Source organism: Rhea pennata, chromosome 25, assembly GCF_028389875.1.
Source record: "Rhea pennata isolate bPtePen1 chromosome 25, bPtePen1.pri, whole genome shotgun sequence".
Lineage (NCBI taxonomy): Eukaryota > Metazoa > Chordata > Aves > Rheiformes > Rheidae > Rhea > Rhea pennata.
In genome coordinates, this window is record NC_084687.1 from 943,270 (window position 1) to 970,556 (window position 27,287).

At 52.2% G+C, this 27,287-nt stretch overlaps 2 protein-coding genes across 2 annotated transcripts in view; both read left to right on the forward strand.

The window, feature by feature from the left end:
- The window catches only part of CACNA1S (calcium voltage-gated channel subunit alpha1 S), a 47,899-nt gene extending 47,484 nt beyond the window's left edge, over nucleotides 1-415 (forward strand). Inside the window, exon 44 of the mRNA XM_062595073.1 lies at nucleotides 155-415. Coding sequence (XP_062451057.1) covers nucleotides 155-415 — 261 coding nt within the window. The remainder of the gene's footprint in view (nucleotides 1-154) is intronic.
- An 11,380-nt stretch (nucleotides 416-11,795) lies between these two features.
- KIF21B (kinesin family member 21B) overlaps nucleotides 11,796-27,287 on the forward strand; it is a 45,424-nt gene continuing 29,932 nt past the window's right edge. The window contains exon 1 of the mRNA XM_062594895.1: nucleotides 11,796-11,858. Within this exon, the coding sequence (XP_062450879.1) occupies nucleotides 11,821-11,858 (38 nt within the window). The 5' untranslated portion in view covers nucleotides 11,796-11,820. The remainder of the gene's footprint in view (nucleotides 11,859-27,287) is intronic.

Here is a 27,287-nt window from a genome sequence, read left to right on the forward strand (position 1 = left end):
CAAAGCTTAGCCACGAGCATGAACAGCATTTATGTGCCAGCACAGAGGGGAGAAAAGTAAAGGCAGAGGGGATGGGCAGCCTGCAGGCAGGGGCTCTTTGCTACAGACTGAGCACAATCTGAGCTGTGACCCCATCCTCCACTGCTGTCTCCAGGCTCTTATCTCTGGGGGCCTTGCAGCTCTGGCCCGTGACCCATCCTTTGTAGCACTGACCAGGGACGAGATGGTGGCTAGCAGCCAACTGGAGGTGAGCGAAGTGGAGAAGGCAGCTGTGGAGCTACTGAAGCAAAAAGAAAACCTTCAGGGCATGGAAATCTGCTCTGACCACCAGGACACCTTGGATGCATTACCACCTATCTCCCAGGGGCTCAGCGCAGCCACCTCCCAGGAGACCATCTCCATCACTTGCCTGTGAGCTGTCAGTGCTGCCCAATGGGCACAGCCTCTTTCAGATGCTTGTGAGGGGGTTTGCTGGGTAAATGTCATGCTTCTCCCTCTCTCTTGGGGCTGACTGTGTTCTGTCCCAGGGCAGGGGAGGGGCAGCTCTCTGCCCAGCAGCAGGAGGATATTTGGGCCAGGTCTCTGGGATATTGGTGACAACTCAGGACAACACCGTGCCAGCAAGGTCTTACAAGAGCTGAATGGGTCATTAAAATCCTCCTGTTATGTTACTGCATGGATGACCCTGTCATCTCTTTCCTTTGCCAACCTGGCCAGTGCCAAAGGCTGCTTGCCAGCTTACCCCAACCTGGGGAGGGAACTGCAAATGACAGACCATATTTAATCAGATCTGGCAATAATTCACATGACAGCCTCCACCCCCAGGTTGCTGACAGAGATCTGCCCCTGATTTGGGGAGCTCACACCCTAACCAACCATTTTGGGAGTGCCAAACTCTGGGTGGCTCATGGCATTCCAGGAGCCAGCACCCAGCAGATGGACCTAGAGCTCTACTTCTCTTGCTTACAGCTGACCGTTTCCTGTGGGGAGCTGGATGAGTGCTGTCAGAGGAACATGGCTTCGGGATATATCTGCCTTGGGCTGGTGCAGAGCAATTGGATATGAGCATTGCACTAGTTCTCCAAGTAGAGCTAGTTCTCCTGTGGGTTTCCTAGCTCATTCTCCCAGCTGGGTAACAAAGTGGGACAGGAACAGAGATCTGACAACATATCCAGGTCAATGTAACAACCTATGGCTTAACTGGGAGGGGAGAACCATAGGGAGCTAACCACAGGGAGAAGTTTCCAAAGGACCCAGTACAATTTCTGTCACTTCTATCTCTCGTCACCTGCTCTACAGCTTGGACACTGCATGCCCATCCTACTACTTAGCCCAGCCTACAGGAAGGTCTCATCCAGCCCACAGACACCACCACTTCTCAGTGGGTGACAGGTCTTCTATGTCACAGCCAGGTGACATTACCAGGTGGCTGCAGCTCTACCGTTTATGTCCTGCACTGCTTTGTGTGGTTCCGAATACCAAATAGCTGTGATTATTTCTCTCCAGGAAGAGGTCTGCCCAGGTTAGTGTTACAGACTTTGGTGCCCCAGGAGGGGTCTAGATGAAGTGAGGCTGTCTCTTTCTAATAATCTTGCTCCAAAGAGCCTGATCTTGGAGCTCTAGCTGGGTAATACAGGGCTCTTTTGTGCTAATACGTATTAAAATGCAGAGAACTGATTGGTCCCAGGGGAGGTTTTGAATCAATAGAGCTTGTCTGCTCTCCAGCAGGGTGTTTATTTGTTAACTTAATAAAAGGGAAATGGTTGTTGCTGAATTCCAGTTGCAGCCCAAGCCCTGCAAAATTAGTCTTGTATATGCGGCAATGCAGTGCAGAGTGCAGTGTAGTGAGGGGATGCAGATCATCAACAAGGATAGTGGCCCTTACATCCCTTGCTCCTTCTTCACTGCCATGGGGCAGGGCATATTCTACCTTACTCTCCAAACCACACACATACAAACATCTTGACCCATTCATGGAGAGGGGGATGTGGGGTGGTTGCTAATGAGTCTCTGGCATCTGTTGTCCTTGAGAGAGCCTCAAGGATATGTTTTATTAGACGAGAATGACGAGGAGGAAGGTGATGGTTTCCCAATCCCATTAGTGAAGAAACAGTAAAGGACTGTGTGTGCCCCTTTCCCAGACCAGAGGTGCAGGTAGGTGCTCCAAACAAGCAGGGTAACACAGTGGTGCCAAGCCATTTTGTAGTGACAGGGCAATCACTGCGAAAAGTCACTACCCCCTCTCCCTGGTGTCTGTGGCTGCATGGGGAGTCGATCTGCTCAGGACTATTATTTGGGAGGATTCTTCACTGAGTTAGTTCCCAGCTGAATCAGGGGACAGATCTGGCTTGTGACATGGCTGATACAAGGGCAGGGGGCAGAAATATGTGGCTAGCATCACCAGCAAGGTCACTGCCCCTCTCTGCCCCTGGCTTCGACGGCGAAGTGTCCAAAACCTTCTGTCTACCACTGATCCCAGAGGGACACTGCCATCCAGCACTGCCACATGAGATGGATCCAGCCTTAGAAGGCAGCCCCTGGCAGCTCAGAGGTGGAAGGTTCCCCCTACCCCAGGTGCTGCTTTCAAACAGAGCTCAAAGACTAAGAAAGAGAGATGCCAGCTCCCCAGATACCTCCAGGGCATCACAAAGGCTATATCCTGCTCATTCTCATCACAGTAGGCTAGAGTGAACTCCCCCGGAAATCACTCATCCCAGCAGGTGCTGAGTCCCTTCCTCAAGCGTGCAGAACCTCATATGCACATAACACATGGCCCTATTTGCTGGGCACCTCAGAAAGGGAGGGAGCACTGGGAGGTGAGGGGGAAGAGGCACTGCTGTTGAGGTGAACATGGTCCACATGCCAGACCAAATGACAGGAGGGTGCAGTGCTAGGCATGGCACTAGGCATGACACTGCCTTCATTAGATTTTGGGCATCAGAGCTGGGATATCTTGGCTATCCCAGAGCAGATGAGCAACCTCAACTAGGACACAGCCTAGGATCCTCGAAGTAAGCCTCTTTGAACCTCAGTTTCTCCTCACACTCTCTTGGCTGTTAATCCTGACATCAGCACCAACCTGCAGGGCAAGGGGTCTCCCCTGCGGGTCCCACATTAAGCTCAGGGCTGGAAGATACTTCCGGCCTGACCTTTCTTCTGCAGGGTCAGAGGCTCGCTTTGTCCTTTGCAACTGCTGGGCCACCATGGACTCTACCCCTGCTCCCGGCACAGGGACCTCCCTGGACGCCCTACAGCACAGCCACCTGGAAGCATCAGCCCTAATGACATCAAGGCAACTGATGAAAAGGCCAGTGCAGGATTTCCTTGGCTCCTTGTGGCCCAGAGGTTCCCATTTCCTGATCCACAATGGGCCTTAGCAAGGGCCCCTGTCTGCCTCACTACATTGCCAAGAGCAGCTCATGAATCAGAGCTCTGATCAAACTGTGAGTTCTGATTAATGGTAACTTCAAAGAACCCCTTCCTCTGAGTGTGGGGTGTCCAACACAGGAGATGTGCTCACTGCTTTGTCCCCTGCATAGCTGCTATTTATGGTGTGGGTACACTGGAGAGTGAGGAAGAGGAGAGAACTACTGAGAAGGTAGACGTAACCTGAGCAATAGGAATTTGCCCAGAGCGAAAGCTGTCCAGACTGACCAGATTTTTTCAGACCTGCCCCAGGACTCCCTGGGGCATCATCCCAGGCATCATCCAACCCCTTTACTCCATCTTCCTGGTTCTCTCTCCTCTGTGTCTAGGGCTACTCTCGCTTTGGCCCTGGGCAGCTCCCAGTATTACCAATCGTCCAGTGCCCAGTGTCTCTGTCTGGAGTATCCAGATCACTGTTACCCTAGGCCAGCTCCTTCTGCTTAACAGCATCATGGCCCCCACACCAGAGAGCACCAGGCAGGGACAAGAGTCAAGCAATGGAAGTGTCTGAGTGATGCCAAGTTTGTGGGGTGTATGAGCCCTAGAGATGGTTGTTTCAGAGAGTACCTGTCTTGCCTCCATCATCCTCCAATAGCTGCTGACCTCCCAGCAGGGCGGGGACCTGTACCATCCTGATCCCTCTCCCATCCTCTGGGCCGTTCAGCAGGTCAGCAGCTTCCTAGAGCAGGCTACATCAGGGTGGAAACGTTCTTCATTGGGACCAAGGGAGTGGCAGGTTTGGTCCTAGGATTATACTGCAATTAACCCTTTTGCAGGGATAGATGTTTCCCTTAATGGTGCCAGTTAACACTGGTGTGATGGCTGTCACTGCTGGAATAGCCCTAAAAAAGCAACACTGGGTGAAGCAGCTGCAGGACCAAACACAGTGCTCTTCTCCCTGAAACAGTTCAACCCTGGAGGAAGATGGCAACAGGGTGCAAAAGGTACTGGTGTGATCCATTTCCAAAAGCAAATCAAAACCCCTTCCCTGTCTTGCAGCTGAACAACCAGCCACTGCCACCAGATGTATGTACAGCCCAGATGCAGCTGCAGTCTTGTTTACACAAAGCTCTGAAGCAGTCCCTTTGTCCCTTCCTACCCCAGCTTGTATTTAGCTGTAAGAAACACAGTTAATTCTTGGGGCAAGGGAGAAGAGGGTGCCCATGGGAACCCTAGAGGTGGCATCCATTAGTATTGCCCTTTCTGTCCTCCCTCTGGGGTAAGAGGAGGAAGGCGGGTCAGGAGTAGGGTAGCAGCTCAGAACTGGGGTGGTCAATGTGGTAAGAGAGGTACTTTGATCCCTCCAGCTGCTGCTCATTCCCAGGATTGCAGGTATCCAGTGATGTTTTACTGGCATTGTTGGCACTGACAGCACAGAGCATGGGTTATTTTTCCATCTCAGCTGCAGCCTAGGATTCAGCAGCAGTAGATGGGTGGCCTGGCTTCAGATCAGGTGACTCTGTCCAGGGAGGGTGAGAAGGCAACTACTCTCCTCTGGGACACAGTAGCTCTGACAGGATCTGACCCCACTAGCCCAAGCATGGTCAGGAGAAAGACACCGAGGCCTAAGAGGAGGCAGGCAGGAGGGAGGGATATGGCTGGAATTTACCCCTCTCTGTTGCCCAGGGAAGCATGTACATGCCTCTGCCTGAAGGCAGCTGATTCCCCTTGGCACAGGGAGCTGGGGTTAAAAAAGACAGTATGGCCTGGCCCAGATGGGTCTGCAGACCCACATGCTGGCTGTATGGTGAGCAGCTAGGCCCTCTTGGGCTGGCTCCAGGACACTTTGGACTGGGAAACTGTAGCAGCAGATGCTACACAGCTCCTTCCACCTGAGTCTGGTACTGGATACCATCACACACTTTGGGGCTGGAGTAGGAAGGCAGAAATGGGAATATCGGATGATCAGTGGCTGGCAGAGCATCCATGAGAGAAGCAGCTGCCAGTAATCTCTGCCCAGACATCAGCTCTGATGAAGAGGGGCTTTTAGGGCTTTTACAGCTGCCATGAAGGAAAGGGGTCTTTGGTGGGTTGGTGGCCATACGGAGTGAGCCCAGGCCCCTATGCAGCCTCAGTAAGTCCATCACATTCACAGTTTCTCCAGGCTTTCTCTGGAGTATGAACCCATGAAGTCCCCTGCTCCTGGTAGGAGGGCAGCACTGCTGCAGGCTGGCAGGTCTTCCATGCTGGATAAGCAGAGCCTTGTGTGACCTCATGCACGACTCTGAAGACCTCTCCACTCTGCCTCTTAGGACAGCCCAGCTCTGAGTTTCTGTGGGAAAAGCAGCTTTGGCTGTGCACCGGTGGTCCTGCACTCTAGTAGAAGGCAGATAGGCTCAATCTCAGAAGCTGCACATCAACAACAGGTGGAATGGGTTTTTAGGAGGAGACCATGAGCTTTTCAAGATACAATTCTTGCTAAATGAAAGCCAGAAACTTCACTGCCACTGCACCAGTCTGGCCCAGCTGCACAGGTCACTACTGTGAAGTGGGGCTGGAACAGGGCTCCTGTCAGACCAACTGGTACTACTGAGCACCAGTGGTGGGGCTGAGTGTGTGTGTGAGAGAGAGTGCATATCTGTGTGAGTGCATGTGTGTGAGTGTGTCGTGTCTGTGTGTGTTTGAGTTTTATGCACAGGTTTAGTGCCCTCCAGGCTGAGGAAGAACTGGGCTGACAGACCCTGTGCCTTGCAGGAACACCTGGAAGAAGCAGCGAGTGACTGTTGTGGGTGACTCCCAGCTGCTGCCAACTTGAGCTCTTGCCTGGAGAGGTTTGCTGCCAGCCAGGGGCTTGAATATGACATGTCATGGAAAGGCTGTCAAGGCTTGTCCATGAGTTGGACTAGTACTCTACTGCTCTTCTATGTGGGTACTAATGATACCATGGGGAAACTGGAAACCATCAAATAGGATTTCAGAGCTCTGGAGATGCCAGCCAAGGATCTGGGAGCCCAGGTGATCTTCTCCACAATCCTGCCAGTGAGGGGGAAGGATGGGAGGAGGAGCAGATGGATCTTCCAAGTTAACAACTGACTGCATCTCTGGTGTTGGCAAGAGGTTTTTGGATTCTATGACCATTAGATCCTGTTTGAAGATGGATACCTAACGGGGAGACATGAGATACACATCACTAAGCGAGACAGGCTTGTCTTTGCCAACAGATTGGTCAGCCTGGTAGCAGGGCTTTAAACTAGGAAAGGTGGGAGAAGAGAAGAGGTATAGGGACAAGATAGTTAGCAAAACACAGCTCATGTTGGCATACCTCCAGCAGGTGCATGCAGCCAGGGAAGTGAGTGCAGGACATTACTGTGGAGGATCCTCTTGCACCCCTCCTGGAAAACCTACATGCTCCATTACCGCACTGAAACACCTGTACATCAATGCATGCAGCATGTGGAATAAACAGGAGGAACTGGAGATCTATATGTGTTTGCAAGGGCATAATCTTCTTGCAGTCACAGAGACATGGAACGTTGTCATGGATGGCTATGTGCTTTTTAGGAAAGAGAGGCCAGGAAGGTGAGGTAATGGAGTTGCTCTTTCTGTAACAGAGCAACTGGAACATATTGAGTGCCGCCTAGGGGTGGAAGAAGAGCCAGTCAAGAGCTTATGAGTAAGGATTAAAGGGCAGGCTAGCATGGGGGACACTGTTGTGGGTGTTTACTGCAGGCCACTTGATTAGGAAGAGGAGGTTGATGAGGCCTTGTACAGACAGCTGGAAGTAGCTTCACACTCACAGGCCCTGGTTCTCGTGGGGGACTTCAACCAGCCTGATATCTGCTGGAAGAACAACACAGCAAGGCACAAACAGTCCAGGAGGTTCCTACAGAGCGTTGAAGATAGATAACTTTTTGACACAGGTGATGGAGGAGCCAATGAGGAGAGGTGTGTTGCTGGACTTTGCACTAACCAACAAAGAAAGGCTCACTGGAGATGTGAAGGCTGGGTGTAGCCTTGGCTGCAGTGACCATGAGATGGTGGGGTTGAGGATCCTGTGTGGAAGAAGCAGGGCAAGAAGTATGATCGCAACCCTGGACTTCAGGAGAGGAAACTTTGGCCTCTTCAGGGACCCACTTGGATGAATCTCATGGGTTAGGACCCCAGAAGGAAGGGGATCCAGGATAGCTAGTTAATAGTCAAGCATCACTTCCTCCAGTCTCAAGATCAGTGTATCCCTATGAGTAAGAATTCTAGCAAAGGGGCAGGAGACCTGCATGGATGAGCAAGGAGCTCCTGGCAAAAATCAAACAGGAGAAGAAAGTAAACAGAATGTGGAAAAATGGACAGTCCATTTAGGGGGAGTATGGGAATGTAGTCAGAATATGTAGGGATGTGACAAGAAAGGCTAAGGCCCATTTAGAATTAAATCTGGCAAGGGATGTCAAGGACAACAAGAAGGGCTTCTTCAAATGCATCAGTAACAAGAGGAAGACTAGGGAAAATGTGGGCCCACTGCTGAATGGGGTGGGGACCCTGCTGATGAATGATATAGAGAAGGCAGAATTACTGAATGCCTTCTTTGCTTCAGTCTCACTGCTAAGGGCAGCCCTCAGGAATCCCAGAGCCTGGAGACAAGAAAGAAAGTCTGGAGAAAGGAAGACATTTCATCAAGGAGGATCAGGTTAGAGATCATTTAGGCAAATTTGACACCCACAGATCCATGGGACCTGATGGGATGCATCCACAGGTACTGAGGGAGCTGGTGGATGTTATTGCTAGGCTGCTCTCCATCATCTTGGAAAGGTCTTGGAGAACTGGAGAGGTGCCTGAGGACTGGAAGAAAGCCAGTGTCACTCCAGTCTTCCAAAAGGACAAGAAGGGGGACCCAGGCAACTATAGGCCGGCCAGCCTCACTTCTATCCCTGGAAAGGTGATAGAACAGTTCATTCTGTATGTCATCTCTACGCATGTGGGGGAAAAAAAGAGGATCAGGAGTAGTCGGCATGGATTCACCAAGAGGAAATCTTGCTTAAGCAATCTAATAGCCTTCTAGGATGGAATTGGTGGCTGGGTAGATGAGGGGAAAACAACGGATGTTGTGTACCTTGACTTCAGCAAGGCTTTTGACACTGTCTCCCCTAACATCCTCATACGCAAGCTCAGGAAGTGCAAGTTAGATAAGTGGACTGTGAGACCTGTGAGGATTGAGAACTATCTGAATGGTAGACCTCAGAGGGTTGTCATCAAAGGGGTAGAGTCTAGTTGGAGGCCTGTAACTAGCAGTGCGCCCCAGGATTCGATACTGGGTCCCATCCTGTTCGACTGATTCATCAGTGATCTGGATGAAGGGACAGAGTGCCTCCTCAGCAAATTTGCTGATGATACCAAACTGGGTGGAGCAGTTGATACACCAGAAGGCTGTGCTGCCACTCAGATAAACATGGACAGGCAGGTGAGTTGGGTGGAGAAGAACGTCATGAAGTTCAACAAGGGCAAGTGTTGGATCTTGCACCTAGGGAGGAATAACCCCATGAACCCTACAGGTTAGCAGCTGACCTGCTGGAGGAAAGCAGCTCTGCAGAGAAGGACCTGAGAGTGCTAGTGGACAAGCTGACCATGAGCCGGCAATGTGTCCTTGTAGCTAAGAAGGCCAACAGTATCCTGGAGTGCATTAGGAAGAGTGTTGCCAGCAAGTCGAGGGAGGTGATCCCGCCTCTCTGTTCAACCCTGGTGAGGCCACATCTCGAGTACTACACAGTCCAGGCTCCTCAGCACAAGAGAGACATGGAGCTACTAGAGAGAGTCCAGTGTAGGGCTACAAAAATGAAAAGAGGATTGGAGCATCTCTGTTCCGAGGAAAGGCTGTAAGAGCTAGGCCTATTTAGCCTGGAGAAGAGAAGACTGAGAAGGGATCTTATCAATGTTACAAATACCTTAATGGAGGATGTCAAGATGATGGGGCCAGACTCTTTTCAGTGGTGCCTAGTAACAGGACAAAAGGCAACGGGCACACACGGAAACACAGGAAGTTCCACCTGAATATGGAGGAAAATTTCTTTACTGTGAGAGTGACAGAGTACAAGTTGCCCAGAGAGATTGTGGAGTCTCCTTCTCTAAAGATATTCGAAAGCTGTCTGGACAGGGTTCTGGGCAATATGCTCTAGGTGACTCTGCTTGAGCAGGGAGGTCAGACAAGATGATCTCTAGAGTTCCCTTGCCACCTCAACCATTCTGTAATTCTATGATTCTGTATGTGAGTGAGAGTACATGAATGTGTGTATGAGTGTGTGTGTTTTTGAAAATGTGTGTGTGAACACATGTTTGTGAAAGCGTGAATGTGAGTGTGAGTGTGTGAGTGCATAAGAAAGTTTGTGTGTGAAAGTATATGTGTGTGTGTGTGAAAGTATGCATATGTGCACACATGTGTGTGTGAGTGGGAGTGAGTCTGCAATTGTGTGTGCATGTGTGTCTGTGTGTGAAAGTTTATGTGTGTGAGACAGTGACTGTGAGATTGTGTGTGCATGACTGTGAGTGTGTGTGTGTAAGTGTGTGGGAAAGTGTATGAGTATGTGTGAGAGTGCATATGTGATTGTATGTCCATGAGTGTTTGAGTATGAGTGTGTGTGAGCATGCGAGTGCATATCTGTGAGTGTGTGTGATGTGTCTACATGAATGTGAGGGCGTTTATGTGTGAGTTGGGAGGGTGATTTGACAGCGAGTGTTTTGTGGGGAAGTAGCAGTGTGTGTGTGGTGGAGGTATGGGAGCATGGTGAGTGGTAGGGAGAGTTGAGTCACTATGTGGGGTTATGTGTGGGAAGGGAATGCGTAAAAGTGTGTGGGGGGAGAGTGTATGTAAGGTGAGGCTGGGGGAGTTTTGTGTATATGCATAAGTGTGCTCTTGGGAGAGAAGGTGTGTGACGTGTAAGCATGCAGAGGAGGACATGCATTGCAGCTCTGCGTGTGTGTGTAGAGGAGAGGATGCACACGACAACAGTGTGTGTGAGAGTGTGTGTGTGAGTGTATGAGTGAGAGTGTGTGTGAGTGAGAATGTGTGTGCTTGAGAGTGTGTGTTTGTGTCTGCACAAGTAGGAGAGAGTTTGTGGGAGAGCAGGGGTGAGTGTGAGGGTATGAGTGTTTTGTGGGTAAGTGTATATGTGGTTATGTGCTGTTGGGGGGAAGGTATGTGGTGTGTGAGTGTGTATGCAGGGCATCAAGCACGTGACAGCTCGACAGTTCTGCATATGTGCGTGTGTACACACATGCCTGTGTGTGCATGTGTGTATGCATAGAGAGGATGCACACAACAGGGAAGGGTGTATGTGTGTGTGGAAGAGAGGATACACTTGACAGGGGTGTCTGTGTGTGCATATTTGTGTGTGTGTGTGTGTGCGTGTGCATCTGTATGTGTAGACAAGAGAATGCACACGATGGGTCGTGTGCATGTCTCTGTGCACATGTGCATGTATGTGTATGCGCAGAGGAGAGGATGCACATGACAGCAGTGTGTGTTTGTGTGTGTGTGCATCTGCATGTATGTGTAGAGGAGAGGACATATGACAGGGAGGGGGCTGTGTGTGTGTGTATATGTGTAGAGGAGAAGATGCACTTGACAGAGGGTGTGTGTGTATGTGTGCATATTTGTGCGTGTGCGTATGTGTGTGTGTATGTGTAGAGGAGATGACATGACAGGGTGTTTGTGTGTATATGTCTGTGCAGGTATGTGTGTGTATGCATGTGTAGAAGAGAGGATGCATGTAACAGAGGAGTGCCTGTGTGTGTGCGTGCATGCATGTCTGTGTGTGCATGTATGGGTAGAGAAGAGGGTGCATATGACAGAGGGGTGTACGTGTGTGTGCGTGCATGCGTGTGTGTGCGTGTATGTATAGAGGAGGAGATGCACATGACAGGGGTGTGTGTGTGCATGTGTGTGTGTGTGTATGTGTAGAGGAGAGGATGCACACAACAGTGGGGGGGGTGTACAGGAGAGGATGCAGATGACGGGGGGGCGCGTGTGCGCGTGCGCGTGTATATGTGTGTGTGTGTGTGCGCGCGCGCGCGCCCCACTCTGTGCGTGGGCGTGTCCCCCGCGGCCCCGCCCCGGCCCGGCCCCCGGTGCGGCGGCGGCGGCGGCGCGGCCGTGCCCGCTCGGCATGCGCGGCTTCGGGGCTGCGGCAGCGCGCCCCCGCTCCGCGCCAGCCTCCTCCTGCTCCTCCACCTCTTCCCCCCCCCCCTCCTCCTCCTCCTCCTCCTTCTCCTCCTTCTCCTCCTTCTCCTCCTTCTCCTCCTTCTCCTCCACCTCTTCCCCCCCCCCTCCTCCTCCTCCCCCTCCCCCTCCTCCTCCCTCCCCCTCCTCCTCCCTCCCCCGTCGCGGGCACCTGGAGCCTTCCTCCCCTGCCTCCTGCTTGCGGATGCGCTCAGGCCGGGGCGGCGGTGCGGTGCCCGAGCAGGGTGGGCATGGCGGCTCCGGACAGCTGTGTCAAGGTAGCGGTGAGGTGAGTCCCGGCCACGGCGTCCCGGCGGGGAAGATCATTGTACCCCCCCCCACCCAGTGCATCCCGGAGGGAGCACGGTGCACACGCCCAGGGCGGGGGGGGCGGGCTGGTGCCCAGCCGCGGGCTGGAGGTCGCAGTGTGTTTACCCGGCGGGGGGGGGGGGCGCTTGCCAGCAGCCGGGGAGCTGGACTCCGCCCCCTCCCCCCCCCTCCCCCGGCGTGAGTCCTGGCGTTTAGCGAACTCACGGAGAAACCGACGAGGGAGGCAAGCCCCTGGCTCAGTCTTGCCCTAGGCCTCCTCCTCGGTGTCGCCTTCTCCTCTGCCTTGGTTTGGGGCTGCCTCAGCCAAGCTCCCGCCTCCTCCATCACCTCAGACACTGCCCTGCTTTCCTCCCCTCCTAGTCCATCCAGGGCATGATTTCCTCCATTGTAGCCAGAGCCCTACAGTGATGGGCAAGGGGGGGGGGGCAACTAGGCTGGGGACCTCCTGTGTCCCTGCAGAGTTGTGGAGCCCATTCACCTTGAGATATTGCTGCTTTCCAGCCTTTGCATCTCAGCAGCTGCTGGCCATATTGTGCATGGGTTTGAACACCCAAGGGTGTCAAATACAGGCTGATGGAGGGGCAGAGGGATAGCTGCTTGCCTTCCCTGGCCCCCACCTCCAGGTATGTGGTAGTGGAGAACACGGCATCTTGATGTTGTTTGTGCTGTCTCTGGATTCAGAACAATAAGCCTGATCGGTCTTGCACTTAAATGAAGGAGGTGCCAGTGGCATCAAGTATGTGTGCTGTTCAGGGGGCTGCAAGGCGCATGGAGGGGGCTGGGAGGGGGTGCACTGGGCTGGGGCCCTGACATGGGTGTTGGCCAGCAGGACAGATCCTGCATTGCCTTCAAATCTTCACAGGGATGGATGAAACTCGGGGCCAGATTCGGAGGCCCTTTGTTCATGTAGCAGGCTGGATGTATTCTGAGTGCAGCCACTGGGGTCTTGAAGCCCAGAATTGTTTTCTTTGCTTCTCTCTGCTAAGAAGGGAGGAAGGTGGGCAAGGAGACTGCTGAGTCCCCAGCTGGAGGGGGTGTAGAAGGTGCTAGGGAGAAAGTGCCCTAGAGATGCTATGGAGCCAAAGCCCTGCAGGAAAGCAGGCCATCATGGCCAGACTCATTCTGTGTGGCAGGCAGCATGGAACAGGGGCTGGGGAAGCATGGCTTCCTCCAGCTCACGCCATGTGTGTACTGAGTCAGTCCAGCTTCTTCTGGAGAGACGTGAGCCTGGTGTGGCCCCCTGGTGCTCAAGGCTCCCTTGCAGGGTGTTAGAGGTGTGTGATAGAAGGATTAGCCCTCCATGAGCAGCCCAGGGAGGCACTACTTAGCAGCTTACGGGCAGGCTCAGCTGCTCCTTCCTTCTCCTCCTGCTGTGGGGTTTCAATGGGCCCCAGGCAGTGGTGGCCTTTCTGCAAGATCTGTGGGGTTACTCTGGGGAGCACAAGGGGTGTAGTGTCCTGCTGTCCACAGCCCGGAAAGGCTTTGACATAAGACAGGTGGGGAGGGCATTGGGGGTGCTTATAGCAATCTGTGGGGGGTCCACATTAGTCTTTGGAAGAAGATTTGCTGATGGCACTGTCTCTGCCTGTTTGAGTAGAGCAAGAGCACAAAAGATGCTCAGTACAGCGTCTGTGATAGAGGGGGAGTGGGTGGGTGGGGGCTGCGAGCACTGTTGCATGCATGTGTGTGTGCACTGAGACACCTCCCAGCATTGCCTGCCCTTTGAGCCTTCTCATCCTGGAAATGGGAGGTGATTTTCTGCCCTGCTCTCTTCAAGAGGCTGAAAAACAGGACCAGGTTCAGATTTTGCAAATTGGTGGATCTGCACAGACGACAAAGTTCCTCCTGTGCTGTGGACCCAGCAGGGTGACTGCGCAGGGGCAGAGCTGGGGCTGTGCCAGGGACAGGAGTATCCGTACCAGGACACTGACCTGGGAGCCTAGTGATGCCGGCGGGCTGGAGGTGGAGATTTCCTGCTGGCTAGACTCTTCCCGTCCTTCATCCTGCATTTCTTTCAGGATGAAGCCTTTTAACAAAAGACCCTATTCAGGTCTGTGGGTCCCTTTTCCCAGGGACCAGTGGGTGCTGTTGGGGAAGGCAGCAATGGAGCCCCTTTGCCCTAGGTCATTCCCACCTAATCCTTATGTCTGCAGTGGGGTCACTGATCATGAGTGGGAGGTGATTCAAACATGTAGGCTCCCCTCCATGGGACCATGTTTGCTGGTGTTGCCGTGGGGCTGGAGTATCCTGGTGAGGATCTGGGGTGCTCCATCTCTTTCCCACCTCCTCCTTGAAGGAGCAAGCTGTTGTCTGGCCTGGTATTTTTTTGCAGCTAGATAGGCAGGAGGGATGCTGTAGCAGAAGGTAAGCTTGCAGCACAAAGGAGGGGGATTTTGAGCAGTGCAATCCAGCGCGAGACAATGCAGGCAGGTTTGCAGCGTTGTGCTGGCAGCACAGAGCAGCTCCTGAGCACTGAGATGGGTGTGGAAGGGCTGAGCTGTTGTCCTTCAAGGACAATACAGCTAGAGGGCCCAGAGCCCAGCCAGTGTGTGCAGCTTTTCTGCCAAAGCAACCTCAGGGACAGGGTGATCTATGTCTTCCATGGGGCAGGAAGAGGAGTGAGCTTTCTCTTTGTGTGCACTGTGGGATCTCATAAAGCCTTGTTAGTGGAGCAGCCAGGCTGCAGGAGTCTCCCAGACCCCTGCACCCTCTCTGCAAGCAATGTGTTGAAACCTACCTTCAGATCCCACTTTCCACAGCTATCATGGTCTGCACAGAGCCTTTTAATACCTGAATCTGCCATCTGTGATGTTTCTTTGGGCTCTCTGTGTCCCAGCCCCTTACAGCTCTGCTGCTGAAAAAGAGCAAGATGTGACTACCAGCCAGGAACCTGAGGAGATGCAGAAATGCTGCAGGGTGATGGAGGCTTTGGAGGAAGTCACTGTCACTGTGATTAAATTGCTGGTGCTGGGAGTGATCCCCTTGATGCCAGAGGTGCAGCAGCCATCAGAGCTTGCCTTGGGGCTTTGCCTGAGTCCTCAGAGGCAGGAGGAAGAGGCATGGCAGGGCTGTGCCAGTCATGCTCCTTCCCATGTTTGAAAAGCCCAGCCTCAGGGATTTGGTCCAAAAAAAAAAAAAAAAAAAAAAAAAGACTCAAACAGTCCAGATCCTGGACACACCTGCATAAATGAAGCAAAATTTGCAGAAATGCCCACCTGGCACCAGCAGGAGCAGAACTGGGGCTATTAAATCAATCTTTCCTCATCAAAGCCAGTTCCAGCACAGCCTTCTTGACGGCTACCAGGTAAAGGCACAGATCTGTCTTGAAGGTACGTGAAAAGGACGACAGTCCATCCCTGTCCCCTGAGATGGTAGTGTAGCTGTCATTGCAAGGGGGTTGCACCTTGCTCCCTCCCCAGCTCCCTGCTTCTCCCATACGATAACAGGAGGGAGGAACCATGCTTTCCTAGTGCTGTGGCTTGACTCTGTCATGCAAGTGCAAACTGGGGAGTAGGTCTGTCCTGGAAATGCCAGGGCAAAAGCTGATCCTTGAAGACGACTCTTGATTCGCAGGTGGTTGTTCTGACCTCCTGGCAGAAGGAGTCTGGAAAGATGCTGTAATGTTTCACTTCTGACTTTATAATAAAGCTTCCCATCTTCTGCTTTCCTCTTTGGAGGCCCTCTGGGTGCCCAGGGAAGCATCCCTGGATTTTTGGCACTGGGAGTCCAAAGGGCCTGAAAGCCAAGCCACTGATCAAGGGCACATGGGTTGATTTAGGCTTTGCACACAGAGTGAAATGGCCAGTACTTGCTCTTTGTGAGCAGATAGAAATGCAGGCACATCAACTGGTTCTAGTTTAGGGATATATTTGAACCAGTTTTTGAAATCTGCAACTTGACTCAATGTTAAATGCTCGGCAGATACAGAAGAAAGTCTGTCCTTGTTCCACAAGGAACGCTACTATCTCAAGGAACAGTGCTGGATCCTCCCCTCCTGCACTCCCTGAAGGTCTCTTGCAGATGGCAGAGATCCAGTCTGCCTTCGCTTTTCAATTGATTTTAAACCTATCTTGTTGCACAAGTGATCCCTGTTGGTTCTTCTAGATTTGCCACCTTGAAGTGTTTGATACCGTAAGGAGGAAGTGAGGGGGACAGACCTGACCTGAGCAATGCTGCAGCGGAATTGTGTTCATGTTTTTTGCGCTGGTTTAATGGACCAGCCACCAACTTTGATGATGCCGTGCTGAGGTCAGCAGAAACAGGAGTCTTTGCACTCCACAGCCTTGCAATTTGGGGAGTAAGAGGGGAGAAACTGCTCCAGGGAAGAGGAAAGGCTTCAACTGCTTCTTCCTTCTGTAGGTAACCTTCAAACTCCAGCTGCTGCAATGCAACCAGCTCTGCAGGTTTCTTGTTCATATCCTTCATCTGTGGGGATAGTTGTTGTTTTGAGGCTTGTTTCCCTTTGAGCCTCATCTGTACGCCCTGCACACCATCTGAACTCACAGCTAGGTGCTGTCAGCCTCTTGCAGCCACAGCACACTCTGGGATGCTGCAGCAAGAGCATGACTCGCTAGGCTGGTGATAGGAAGTTGAGTCCTGCCCCCTCTCTGGCTGCAGGAGGTTTTACTGTGTCAAGAAGGGCCGATGGCACCTCTTGAACCAGGGACGCAGAGGCCATTAAACTCCTCCTTTAGCCTTGGCTAGGGGAGGTTTGAGAGACCAGGCTGGCTGCAGACATGTTCCCCCAAAGGATTTTCAGAGTGCTCAAATGCAATCAGAAAGAACAGCACACCCCACCCTAAGCTATCTGCAGCACCCAAGCACGTCTGGCGGGCTGTGAAGACTCAGGAAGTGGAGCTTGTGAAATTGGGGAAGGAAGCTGAGTCGGATTTCAAGTTTATTTAAACCATGCAATCTCCAGTCCTCTGCCGCTCTCATAAACACTCTTGCTGAGATACCCTCTGCCCCCGTTGCAGGCAGCCCGGATGCCGATTGTCTCCTGCTGTGAGGAGCTGCTCTCATCTCCATCCCTTCCTTCATTAGGAAGGAGGGAACGGACATACAGCTCAGCTTTGGGCAGAGATCTATACAGCCAGAATCGGTGTGAGCATGTGGTGATTGCAGCCTCCCCTGGCAGGTCTCTGCTTACTGGGACTGTAGTGGTCCCAGTAGGGCTGGTGTCTCATCGCGGGGAGCCAGGAACCGGGGAGCAGCAGGGTTAACTGGGCTCCAGGTTCTGCCTGTGCTCTGACATTTTTGCTACCACGTGGCTGGAGCTCTTGTATCTAGCAAGATGTTTTTTTATGGGAACCAGGAGCCTCTGGGATTAGCTGGAGTCATTCTCTGAAGAGACGAGTGGGTCAAGGTGCTTCCAGCTTTCCCGAAGCAAGCAGAGAGGTGCTGTGCTGACAGTTGCCTCCACCTCTGGCAATTTTGGGACCAGATGTGGAAGTGGCGTGAGCCCAGCGTCTGTCACACTGGGTGTAGTTGCTGACTGAGAGCATTGCCCCAGACAGGGATTGTGCAGCCTGCTACTGGAGGCTGTCATTATGGTGATGCCCAAGCTCCCTTCTAATGTGGAGGGATGGGATAGCTCATGGGACGCTGTCTCCTTCTGGGTCTGGCTCATGTTAAACTGACAAGGCTGTGCATGTTAGCTTTAGAGGGTAGGAGTCTGGGCATACAGGGAGATGAGAGAAACTTACTCCCACCTCTGCAGCCCTTCTACCCTCAGTGTGCCCTCTTCCTTCTGCCTAATGCAGGGACATGCCCTAGCTCCAATGAAAGGCAGATGTGGGACACCCCATCCTGGTATCATTGTAGACCTGCAACCTAGGGAAGAGGAGTGGAGAGTATTGGCGTTGTGCCACATTTCTCGCAAGGAGCAAGGGCTGACTTAAATTTAACATGGCCTGGACACATTACCTCAGTACTGAAGAGGTAGAGGGATAGTGTAGTGGTTATCATATCTGCTGTATGTGCTGCAGGTCCTAGGATCAAGCCTCAGTTAAGCCAACACCAGGAAATCTTTGGGAGGTTGGACTAGATGATCTCCCGAGGTCCCTTCCAACCTTACTTATTCTGTGAAATTCAGTCCAAAGGGAGCATTACCCCAGCTTCTGGGGAGGAGGCTATGGCTGGCCCCCAAAGAGCTCTGCATTGTAAGGAAGGACACATTCCAGGAGGCTGCTAAAGCCTGTAATCATCTGGGCATGCAGCGCACAGATTTGGGAAGCCTTGGGACATTTCCTACGTCCTTCATCTCCATTAGGGTGACTCAGGTCTCATAGCAGAGCCCTCCCCACCCAGGTCCTGCACTATGTGTGTTTCACAGCTGTGCTAAACCCATCAGGGTGACTGCTGCTGCTCTTTGGTTTCACTTTTGGGTTTGCATGCCCTAGCGCAATGAGTGAATGTGCATGTTTTTGGCCTCCCTGTCTTCAGAGAGCCTATTAAGTCAACCTCTGCTCTGTCAAGGGGAAGTCACTGGCCTGGGCAGACCACCCTCTCACCTCACCATACTGGTGGTGGGGAGCTGCGTTCGTGACCAAGTAGGACACAGAAGAGCAGTGGCTTTGGTCTCAGAGGGTTATTCAGTCCAGGTGTGTGGGCGAGAGAGTTTTTTTTTTTTTTTTTTTTTTGTTTTTTTTTTTTTCTGTGCCTAGCTTCAATCAGACACATGCTTGCTGGGTTTTACAGCGGAAATGTTAAAAAGGAGATGGAAACATTGATGGTGTGTGAGGGGGGGGGCAGCCACAGGAGCACAGTTTCAGTGTGTGCAGTGCAGTGCTACATTGCTTAAACACAGAGGCGTCCTGGTCTGGAGCATCACCCAGGGCAAGACAGCTTTAAGTGACTTTTGGTGCCTGCACCCCATTTTCCATCAACAGGGATTCAAGTACTTACCATGAAGTGCTAAGGACTTTGAGGCACGGGCTCTTTTTAAGCTGCTGGAGCAGAGCTGAGCCTACCTACAGCTTTTCTGTGCTAGGAGTATTAGTTACAGCAAAGTAATAAAATTGGGGGCAAGAGAAAATTGCAGGGGATGAAACGCTAAACAAACCTGTTAGGAATAAAACTCCTGGGCCCACAGAGAGAAAAGGAGATACCCCCACTGAGCCCAGCACTAATTGAAAAGCCAGTTCTGGTCATGCAGTTGTTATGCTGTTCCCATTGTGGGGCTGGCCCTGGTGGTCCCACAGGGGGTATCTCCTGTCAGAAGCTGTCAAAATAGTCCATATGCTACGTTAAACAGCGAGTAGGTCTGGGACATGCTAGATTGCAAGGAGAGTTACCACCAGCCTCTGCCAACCATCTTCTTGTCCCCCTGGAGTGGCAGTGGGGAACAAGCATGCAGCTGGGTGATTTCTGTCTTAGTTAGATGCTAAAGAGTTTCTGCTTTGGCTTCAACTGGAGGGAAAGCAAGCAGCCCAGCAGTCCTCTCTATGGACCTGTCTTGTTTGCTGTGGGAGAACCAGGTGTATTTCTGTTGAGCACTGGTATTTACAGGGCTCAAACTGCTTTGCTGTATGACCCAGCCAGCTGCCCCTGGTTCAGGGTGAGGGACAAATTTGATTTTGAAAGCAGCAAGTTTTACAACTCCACCATCACTGCCTTCCCCTTTACATTAGTCAGGGGTCTGCTCTGCGCAGACTGCAAGCCATTCCAGTACCACCATGCCAGGCCCTGCCCTGGCACATCCCTACCTGACCCTGAGTGCCAAGTGCTTCTCACTGGCTATACCCTGCTGTACTGGGGACATTGTGTAGTGTGGCTGTAGGGTTGCTGGCAGGACCCACAGGAACTCTAGTGAGAGCTCCTAGTGCGGCAGCCTCATCCAGCTCAACATCTGCCTCTCTCTTTTGCTTGGTGTGGACAAAACACAGTGTCTCTGATTTCCAAGTGACTATTTGTAGCTATGCCTGAAGTTCCAGACAGAAGTGGGGCTGTGAGTGTCTGAAATCCAAGCAAATTCCCTTCCTCTCCCCTTGGTTCAGGCCAATTCACCAGGGCTGGTGGGAGGGTGTTTTCATGTCATGGCTAATTGTAACTAAGCTGGCCAAGCTAAGCTGACCTCAAGCTCCCCTGTCCTCAACCCTCCTGAGAGCCAAGCAGCTCCCTGGAGTGGGATAGTATGTAAAGACTCCTGTATGGCCTTAACCAACATACTCTGCATAACCTTGAGTGGCGGGATGTTAACACCTCTCTGCCTCCTAGTGCTGGCCAGACTGTTTTTTGCATCTCTGCTCCTGCCTGTGTCCTGTTGAAGCTCAGAGTTTGGTGGATGCCTTTCTGCTGTGTCCCTGGGGGTATGTGTAGGGTGCTTTAGCATCTCCCCCTCCCTCAGTTCTGGATTTGGCCTCCCAGCATAGCCAGTCCCAAATCTAGGACAACTCCAAGGGGAGAGCTCTGCATGTTGGCACTGAGGTGGCCTGATGAGGGTAACTGGCACCAGCCTGGCCCTCTCCAGGGGTAAAAGATTTAATAAAGATCCATCTTCCCCTACTGACTGACAGAGCTGAGACCCTTCGGGATCCCAGCTCCTTCCCTCAGGAGCTGTACAGCCTGACCTTTAACATCAGGGACAAAATTGCCTCTGACTGCTCCCACTGGGCTCTTTTTTCTTTTTCAGCTACAGCATGGGCACAGTTGAGTGCCAGGACCAAATGTCCCATGTGTATGAGAACAGAGCAGCTGTTGGGGGTGGGGGATAAGGTGATGGGGGATGCTCTAGGGGCTCAAGGGCTCTGTGGGGTAGTGTGTGACATGCTACATCTGTTCAGGCTGTTCTTCCCCAGAAGTCATAAGGTTTCCACTCTTTCGTGAGAGCTTCTATGGTGCTTGATGTAATAACCAAGATAATCCATCACCAGAGCGCTTCTCATCTGTGGCCATACTGCAGGATATGTTGCTTGGACAGAGGCAGCAAGGCCATGATTGGTCTCTCTATACCTGCACTTGCCTGGAGAGGAGGTGAGAGATATTGGGAAAGGAGGAAATACTTTGTGTTAGGGCAGTGGGGAAGGCTGGAGTCTGAAGACAAACCCTAGAACTGGGGTCCTGACCCTTGCAAAAGCTGTTAGATTTGTGCAGAAATGGCCTGATTGTGTTCAGGAGTCTAAGCTGACTTAGGCTGCTTTGTGTCACCCAGGGGAACTGTGAGTGCCAGGAAAATGTGTCTACATGGTAGAGAGGAAGAGCCCACCTGCTCCTGGCATGCCAGGGCAGCGCAGGCAGTGTTTCTGGGAATCACCCAATGTTTATGGTTGCTCAGAGCATTCTGTGAATGCTCTTTTCTCCTTCCCTCTTGGGGGGGTGAGAGGAGGAGGGGCAGAAAGGAACCCATTGCCTCTGCAAAGGTCAGCTGAAGATGTCAAGGCAGCTTCCCAACCCAGACAGGCCACACTGATACCATCTCTTGGATCAAGAATTGAGATAGGTGGCCAGACACTGCTTGTCAGAGGAGACCTTTACTGTGTGTTTGTACAGCACCTCACACAGCAGAACTCTGCTCTTAGGCCAGGAACATGCACCCTGCATGACTCAAATACATGATACCTTTCTGGGCCCAGCTGATTTTTCACTTGTTTTTGAGGGGAATGAGGCAGAGAAAGACTCTTGCAGTGTGAAGGCAACTGGCTACTCTTGCCTCTCTTTGCCTTTCCAGCACTGAGTGAGAGCACTTCCTTGGTGTGGTGTTATGGGGCCAGAAGTCACAGGCTGAAAGGTATTTGTTTGTCCTCTGCAGCCTGTGGCTCAGCCTGGCCCTCTGCCTGTGGTGGCCGCAAGCCTTATTAGGAGGAGCAGGTCCCTCAAATTTAGATGGGCTAGAGGAGCAGACAGTGAAGTGTGCTGAAAACTAACTGAATGACGGAGCTCAGAGGGTTGCAATCTGCAGTGCAGCATCTAGTTGTAGGCCTGTAGCTAGCGGTGTGCTCCAGAGGTCGATATTGGGTCGAGTCCTGTTCAACTTCTTCATCAGTGATCTGGATGAAGGGACAGAGTGCCTCCTCATCAAGTTTACTGATGATACCAAACTGGGAGGAGCAGTTGATACACCAAAGGGATGTGCTGCCATTCAGAGGGACCTGGTCAGGCTGGAGACATGGGCAGAGGGGAACTTCATGAAGTTCAACAAAGGCAAGTGCAGAGTCCTGCACCTAGGGAGAAATAACCTCATGTACCAGTACAGGCTGGGAGCGGAACTGCTGTAAAGCTGCTCTGCAGAGAAGGACCTGGGAGTGCTGGTGAATAACAAGCTGACCATTAGCTGGCAACGTGCCCTTGTGGCAAAGAAGGCCGGTGGTATCCTGGGCTTCATTAGGAAGAGCATTACCGGCAGATTGAGGGAAATGATCCTTCCCCACTAGTCAGCCCTGATGAGGCCACATCTGGAGTACTATGTCTAGTTCTGGGCTCCCCAATAGAAGAGAGACGTGGAGCTACTGGAGCAAGTCCAGCAAAGGGCTATTAAGATTGTTAAGGGACCAGAGCACCTCCCTTCTGAGGAAAGGCTGCTAGAACTGGGCCTATTTAGCCTGGAGAAGACTGAGAGGGGATTTTATCGATATACATAAATATCTGAAGGGAGGGTGTCAAGGGGATGGGGCCAGATTCTTTTCAGTAGTGCTCAATGACAGGACAGGAGGTGACGGACACAAACTGAAACACGAGAAGTTCTATCTGAACATGAGGAAGAGCTTTACTCTGAAAGTGACAGAGCACTGGAACAAGTTGCCTGGAGAGGTTGTAGAGTGTCCATCCTTGGAGATGGACAAAAGCCATCTGGACAGGGTTCTGGGCAGCGTGCTCTAGGTGACCCTACTAGAACAGGAGGGTTGGACTAGATGGTCTCTAAAGGTCTCTTTCAGCCTCAACCATACTGTGATTCACTTCTGTGATTCTGAGTCCTGTGGCTACAGGACTGCTTGTTTATTTTTCATGCTGGACCTGCCCAAGGGAAATATTAGGGCTTAACAAGCCTGTTTCCCTTCCCTGCTGTAAGCCTTGCCCTGTTTTATTCCCAGGTGGTTTGTAGCACTCCTCTTACTACTGGCCAAATGCTCATGGATTTTTGTAGGGGAGAAACACCTCTTTCATTCCACTTGTTCTCTTCTCTTGCAGGCAAGTTGCTCCTGATGTACTCTGTGGGCTTTGATGTTGCAGGAAATAGGTTGTTTTCTTGCCAGTGATCCATGCTCTTGAGTGGGGATGTGACATGAAAAGGGATTGGGAGCTGCAGTGACTCAGAGGCTTGTGGGCGCTCCTGGTCTTGAGGAAGATGGGAGACCCTTACTGGAAGTAAGTACTGTAAGTACTTCACCAGTACTGAGATGGGACTGGGACTCAGGACCCCCCAGGAGCACCCTGGAAAGGGAGAGATCCTGTAGATGTAATCCACTGGCTTAAAAGGAAACAGGAGCCATGTCTGGTTACCATAATGCAGATTTGGGACCTAGGGGACTATGGGAAGGCAGGGAGTCCATTTGCTCCCTTTAGTCATGTGACATCTCTGTGCCTACTTGGGGTCAGAATCTCCTGGCTAACAATGATTTCCTGTTACTAATTACTGACACTGTGCTCCCAAACTGGTGATTTCATAGCCCTGTGCCCCTGCATGGTTGTAGCTAAATGGAGACCCTGCCAGAGTATGTGTTGAGTTTGGTTGTTTTGTCACCTTTGCTACCTTGTGTTGCCATTCCTGTCCTGCTGCTTAGCTCTTGGGCCCTGTACCCCTTTGCAGATGACTGTCCTGCATTGCTGTCCATTATCTGCAAACATCTTTGTGGAATTTTCCACCCCCTTCTTCTAGGCAGTGCTTGGGGAAGATGTCAGTTCCCATCTGCCCCCACCACTTGCATTTAGACTCCCTTTATGTGGTCTGCTAATCCTGTATGGAGCTGATGGGATTGGCAGTTGCTTTTCTTTGGCTTGCTGAGGTGGTGGAAGAATCTGGGGAGATCCCCAACTTCATCCACACCTTTCCCCTCTGTTGAGATGCTGGGTAAAAAAAACTGTCCCTCTGCTTCCTCTGGGGTCTTGCTGGCCCCATGTATTATGCCCTCTGCATTGGGCTGGATTTCTTCCCAGGTCTCTCCTCGCACCTGGATGCTGAACCCTTTTTGAAGACAGTCTCCTGGCATGGGAGGTGGGTCTCACTGCCCTCACTGTCCCTTCCCTGGCCTTAGCTCCCATTGTGCATCTCATTGCAGACCAGATGGTGTGGCTCATCACTGGCGTGTTCCTGCCAGAACTAATGAGCAGCACATGGTGGTTGCCATCGCCTGATTTAAAGGTTTCACTAAGCCTGGGAAAGCCTGGAGAGGAGGATTAACAGGGGCCTTGGTGGCTCTGTAGAACTGGCATGTTCTGTGGAGCCCTGTTGAGGGCAATGGCATTTGCACTGCATAGGAATAGGTCTGCAGAGCAGCCGGGCAGGGTCTGTATTGGTGTCAGCTTTCTTCGAAGTCTGGGCATGGGGCATCAGTGGGCCTCTCTGCTAGATCTGTGTCTGGCACTCCTCCATGCACACCCTAGATCTGCTTGTGCTTTCCTGTCTCCATACCATGTAGCACTGCAGAGATTTGGGAACCCAACAACCAGACAATTCATGACTACTCTTAGTCCCAGCCTGCCCCCTAACTACTACTCCATGCTGTCTGTGACATCTTCTGCCTTGGTGGTGGTAATGATCTCTTTTCTCTGGAAGCAGGTTGAGGCCAGCATTTTCTCATGTTGTGCTCACTCCATCTAGGAAATGACATACTGTATCTCTTAATCTGAGCATTTGCTACCAGACCTGACAGTCCAGGGGAGCCTTATTTGATTTTCTCCAATTGCTGAGCTGCTTCCCTGCTGTGGTAATTAAATGCTTAACTTTGTCTTGATTTGGGTCCAAATCAACCTGTGTGCAAATAGCCATCTCTTGGCAATAAGTCCCCTCCTGGGTCCCTATATCTCAGTGGAGAACAAGGCTGGAGATTTCTCATCCTGGGAAAGAAGCCTCCCAGACTGCCCATCCTGCTGTGGGAGAGAAGGGCAGACTGTTCAAATGAATAGACCCATGCTGAGCTGAGCTGAGGCTCTGGCTTGCCACACTCTGCTGGCGGATGAGGATGGCTCAATGGTTAATATGCTGGCCTGGAGATATGGGAAAACCCTTTTGCTCTAATCTTCTTCCGGTGATGCTAAGAGCACCCAGCTGCCCTGGGGAGCTGTTCACTGTCAAGTCAGGCAGACTGCAGCCCGTAAGCCACCATGCTGCTAGCCTTCTCTGCCTGCTGTCTTACCTGTTGGGCTTGCAACATTCGGTGCAGGGCTCCCTGGCCTGTAGGGTGTCCTGCAGAGACACTGAGAATGTTAGAGATGCCTTCTGTTTATTGGCTGTGTCCATCATCTCCTTTTCTTGGGGAGAGAGTTTTCTCTAATCTGGCCTCCCTTCTTAAATTAAAAGCTACTGGCTGGTGTCCCTGGTCTTCCTACCAGCCAAAGCCCCTCTCCTCTCAGGCTATCCCATCATGCTTTCACCTGTACTGGAAGGGATCATAGGGCTCAGTGGGCAAGTTTGGAGCAGAGGTGAACAAAGCATGTGGGTAGCACCGGCAGGTGGACTGTGCACAAGTTTGAGTCATTTAGTAGATAGTCCTGCAGCTCCATTGTCAAGGAGGCTGGAGAGAGCATGAACAGGGATGGGAGCCAGAGTGAATGCAAGAGATGTGGGAAGCAGACTCAGACACTGCCTGGAAATGCTCAGCCCTCTTGCCTTGGCAAGCACATCCAAGGCAGTGGGGCTGTGTGGCTGGTTTGGGGGCTGCCAAGTCTGCCGTCTACTAGCCCACATCTGCACAGATGCTTGCAGCAAGGTGGGGGGCTGTGCCCCAGCCCTTCTGCCTGGCACTAGGGCAGTGGCAACACAATCTGGGGCCACCAGTGTTCCAGCAGCCAGCTTTGCTGTTCTGGAGATGGAAAGGGCAAGAGCAAGTGGCATTGAGCCTCTAGGATCTGGCATGGAGAAGGAAAATCCTGCAGAGCTCTTCCACCCTGCTTCTCTCAAGTCCTTTGCCCAGTGGTGCTGGCTTAGCTCCCTGTGAAATCCAACCCAAACAGCCTCCTTGGCCTCAGGAGAGGTGCAGGGAAGGGAGCAGTTCTTTGCAGCATCTTGTCTCTTTGGCAGTCCTGTTTGGCAAGGACAATGGTCTGCTATCCCAGAGCCATCCTTGCTCTCAGACTGTTTTTTGAGGGATGAGAGCTCCGTGCTGTAGACAGGACAGGCTCTGCCAGTCCACAGGGTAGTTCACAGCTGCATGATTATAAAAGGCAGTGATAAGCAGCTGCAGATGAAATGCCAGGTACTGTGTGCCAGGTGGGGCTGGGAGTAAAGTTGCACCCCTAATCTGAAGTGGCTGCCATACAAACCCATGTCAGTGGTGAGAACATGTGCTCTGCCTCCGTGAGGAGCACTGAGGGCTGGTAAAGCACCTATTTGAAGTGGAGCACTGGATGATGACTGTAAGTGAGTTTAGCTCCCTTCTTCCTCTGTGCCCTTTCTCTCCTGTTGCTCTGTACTCAGTGGGACAGCCACTCTGCCTTAGAAGTGGCTATACTGAAGTAGGGTGGTGCAGTTCTGGGAGAGCATCATGTGTGCCTAGATACGGGAGTAGCTGTGTGCTCAGATGTGTATAGGGGCTACCATGGCTCTTCTGTTGGCAAATAGGGTGCGACGTGCTACAACAGCTTTCGTAAAGTGCTGGAGGCAGAAGGATGCTCTGGACCCCCCTGATATTGCCATAGCAATGGGCTAAGAGGAAGGAAACTGAGGCTGTCAGAGTGGGGAGACAGAGGGACACTGGAAGTGAACTCAGCCATTCATATGCATGTATTGTGCCTTCTCATGCTAGGTGGTGGCCTCCCTGTATGCATCTTTGGGGGCTGAGGGGTGCTAGGTGGTGTCCAGTCTGCACCCAGTGGGTGCAGCCCCCCAGCCTGCAAAAGATAAAGTGCTGACAGCAGGACACCTCGTGTTCTCCTGCCCCCTCTGCAGAAAGCAGGACGTGGAGTGCGAGGATGTACGAGCCCCTTCCCAAGGGGGCTGCTCCTGCTCAGGTCGAAGGGAGCACAGGGCCAGCCCCTTGAGGGCTCTTGTGAGAGCTAGCTGACCCACTGGTGCCTGTCAAAGGTTTTGCTCTCAGCCTGCATTGGTTGCCTCCCTCCTGGCTAAACGCTGGCTTACGGCAGGGAAACTGAACAACCCAGCCTTTGTGCACTTCGGGCTTGCTGGAGAGCATGCTTGTGCATGCGTGTCAAAGCTCCTGCCCTTTGGGGTACAGGACCCACTGCCCTCTTCCACCCTTCCTCCCTGATGCTTCATCACCATGGCAGCCAAGTCGTG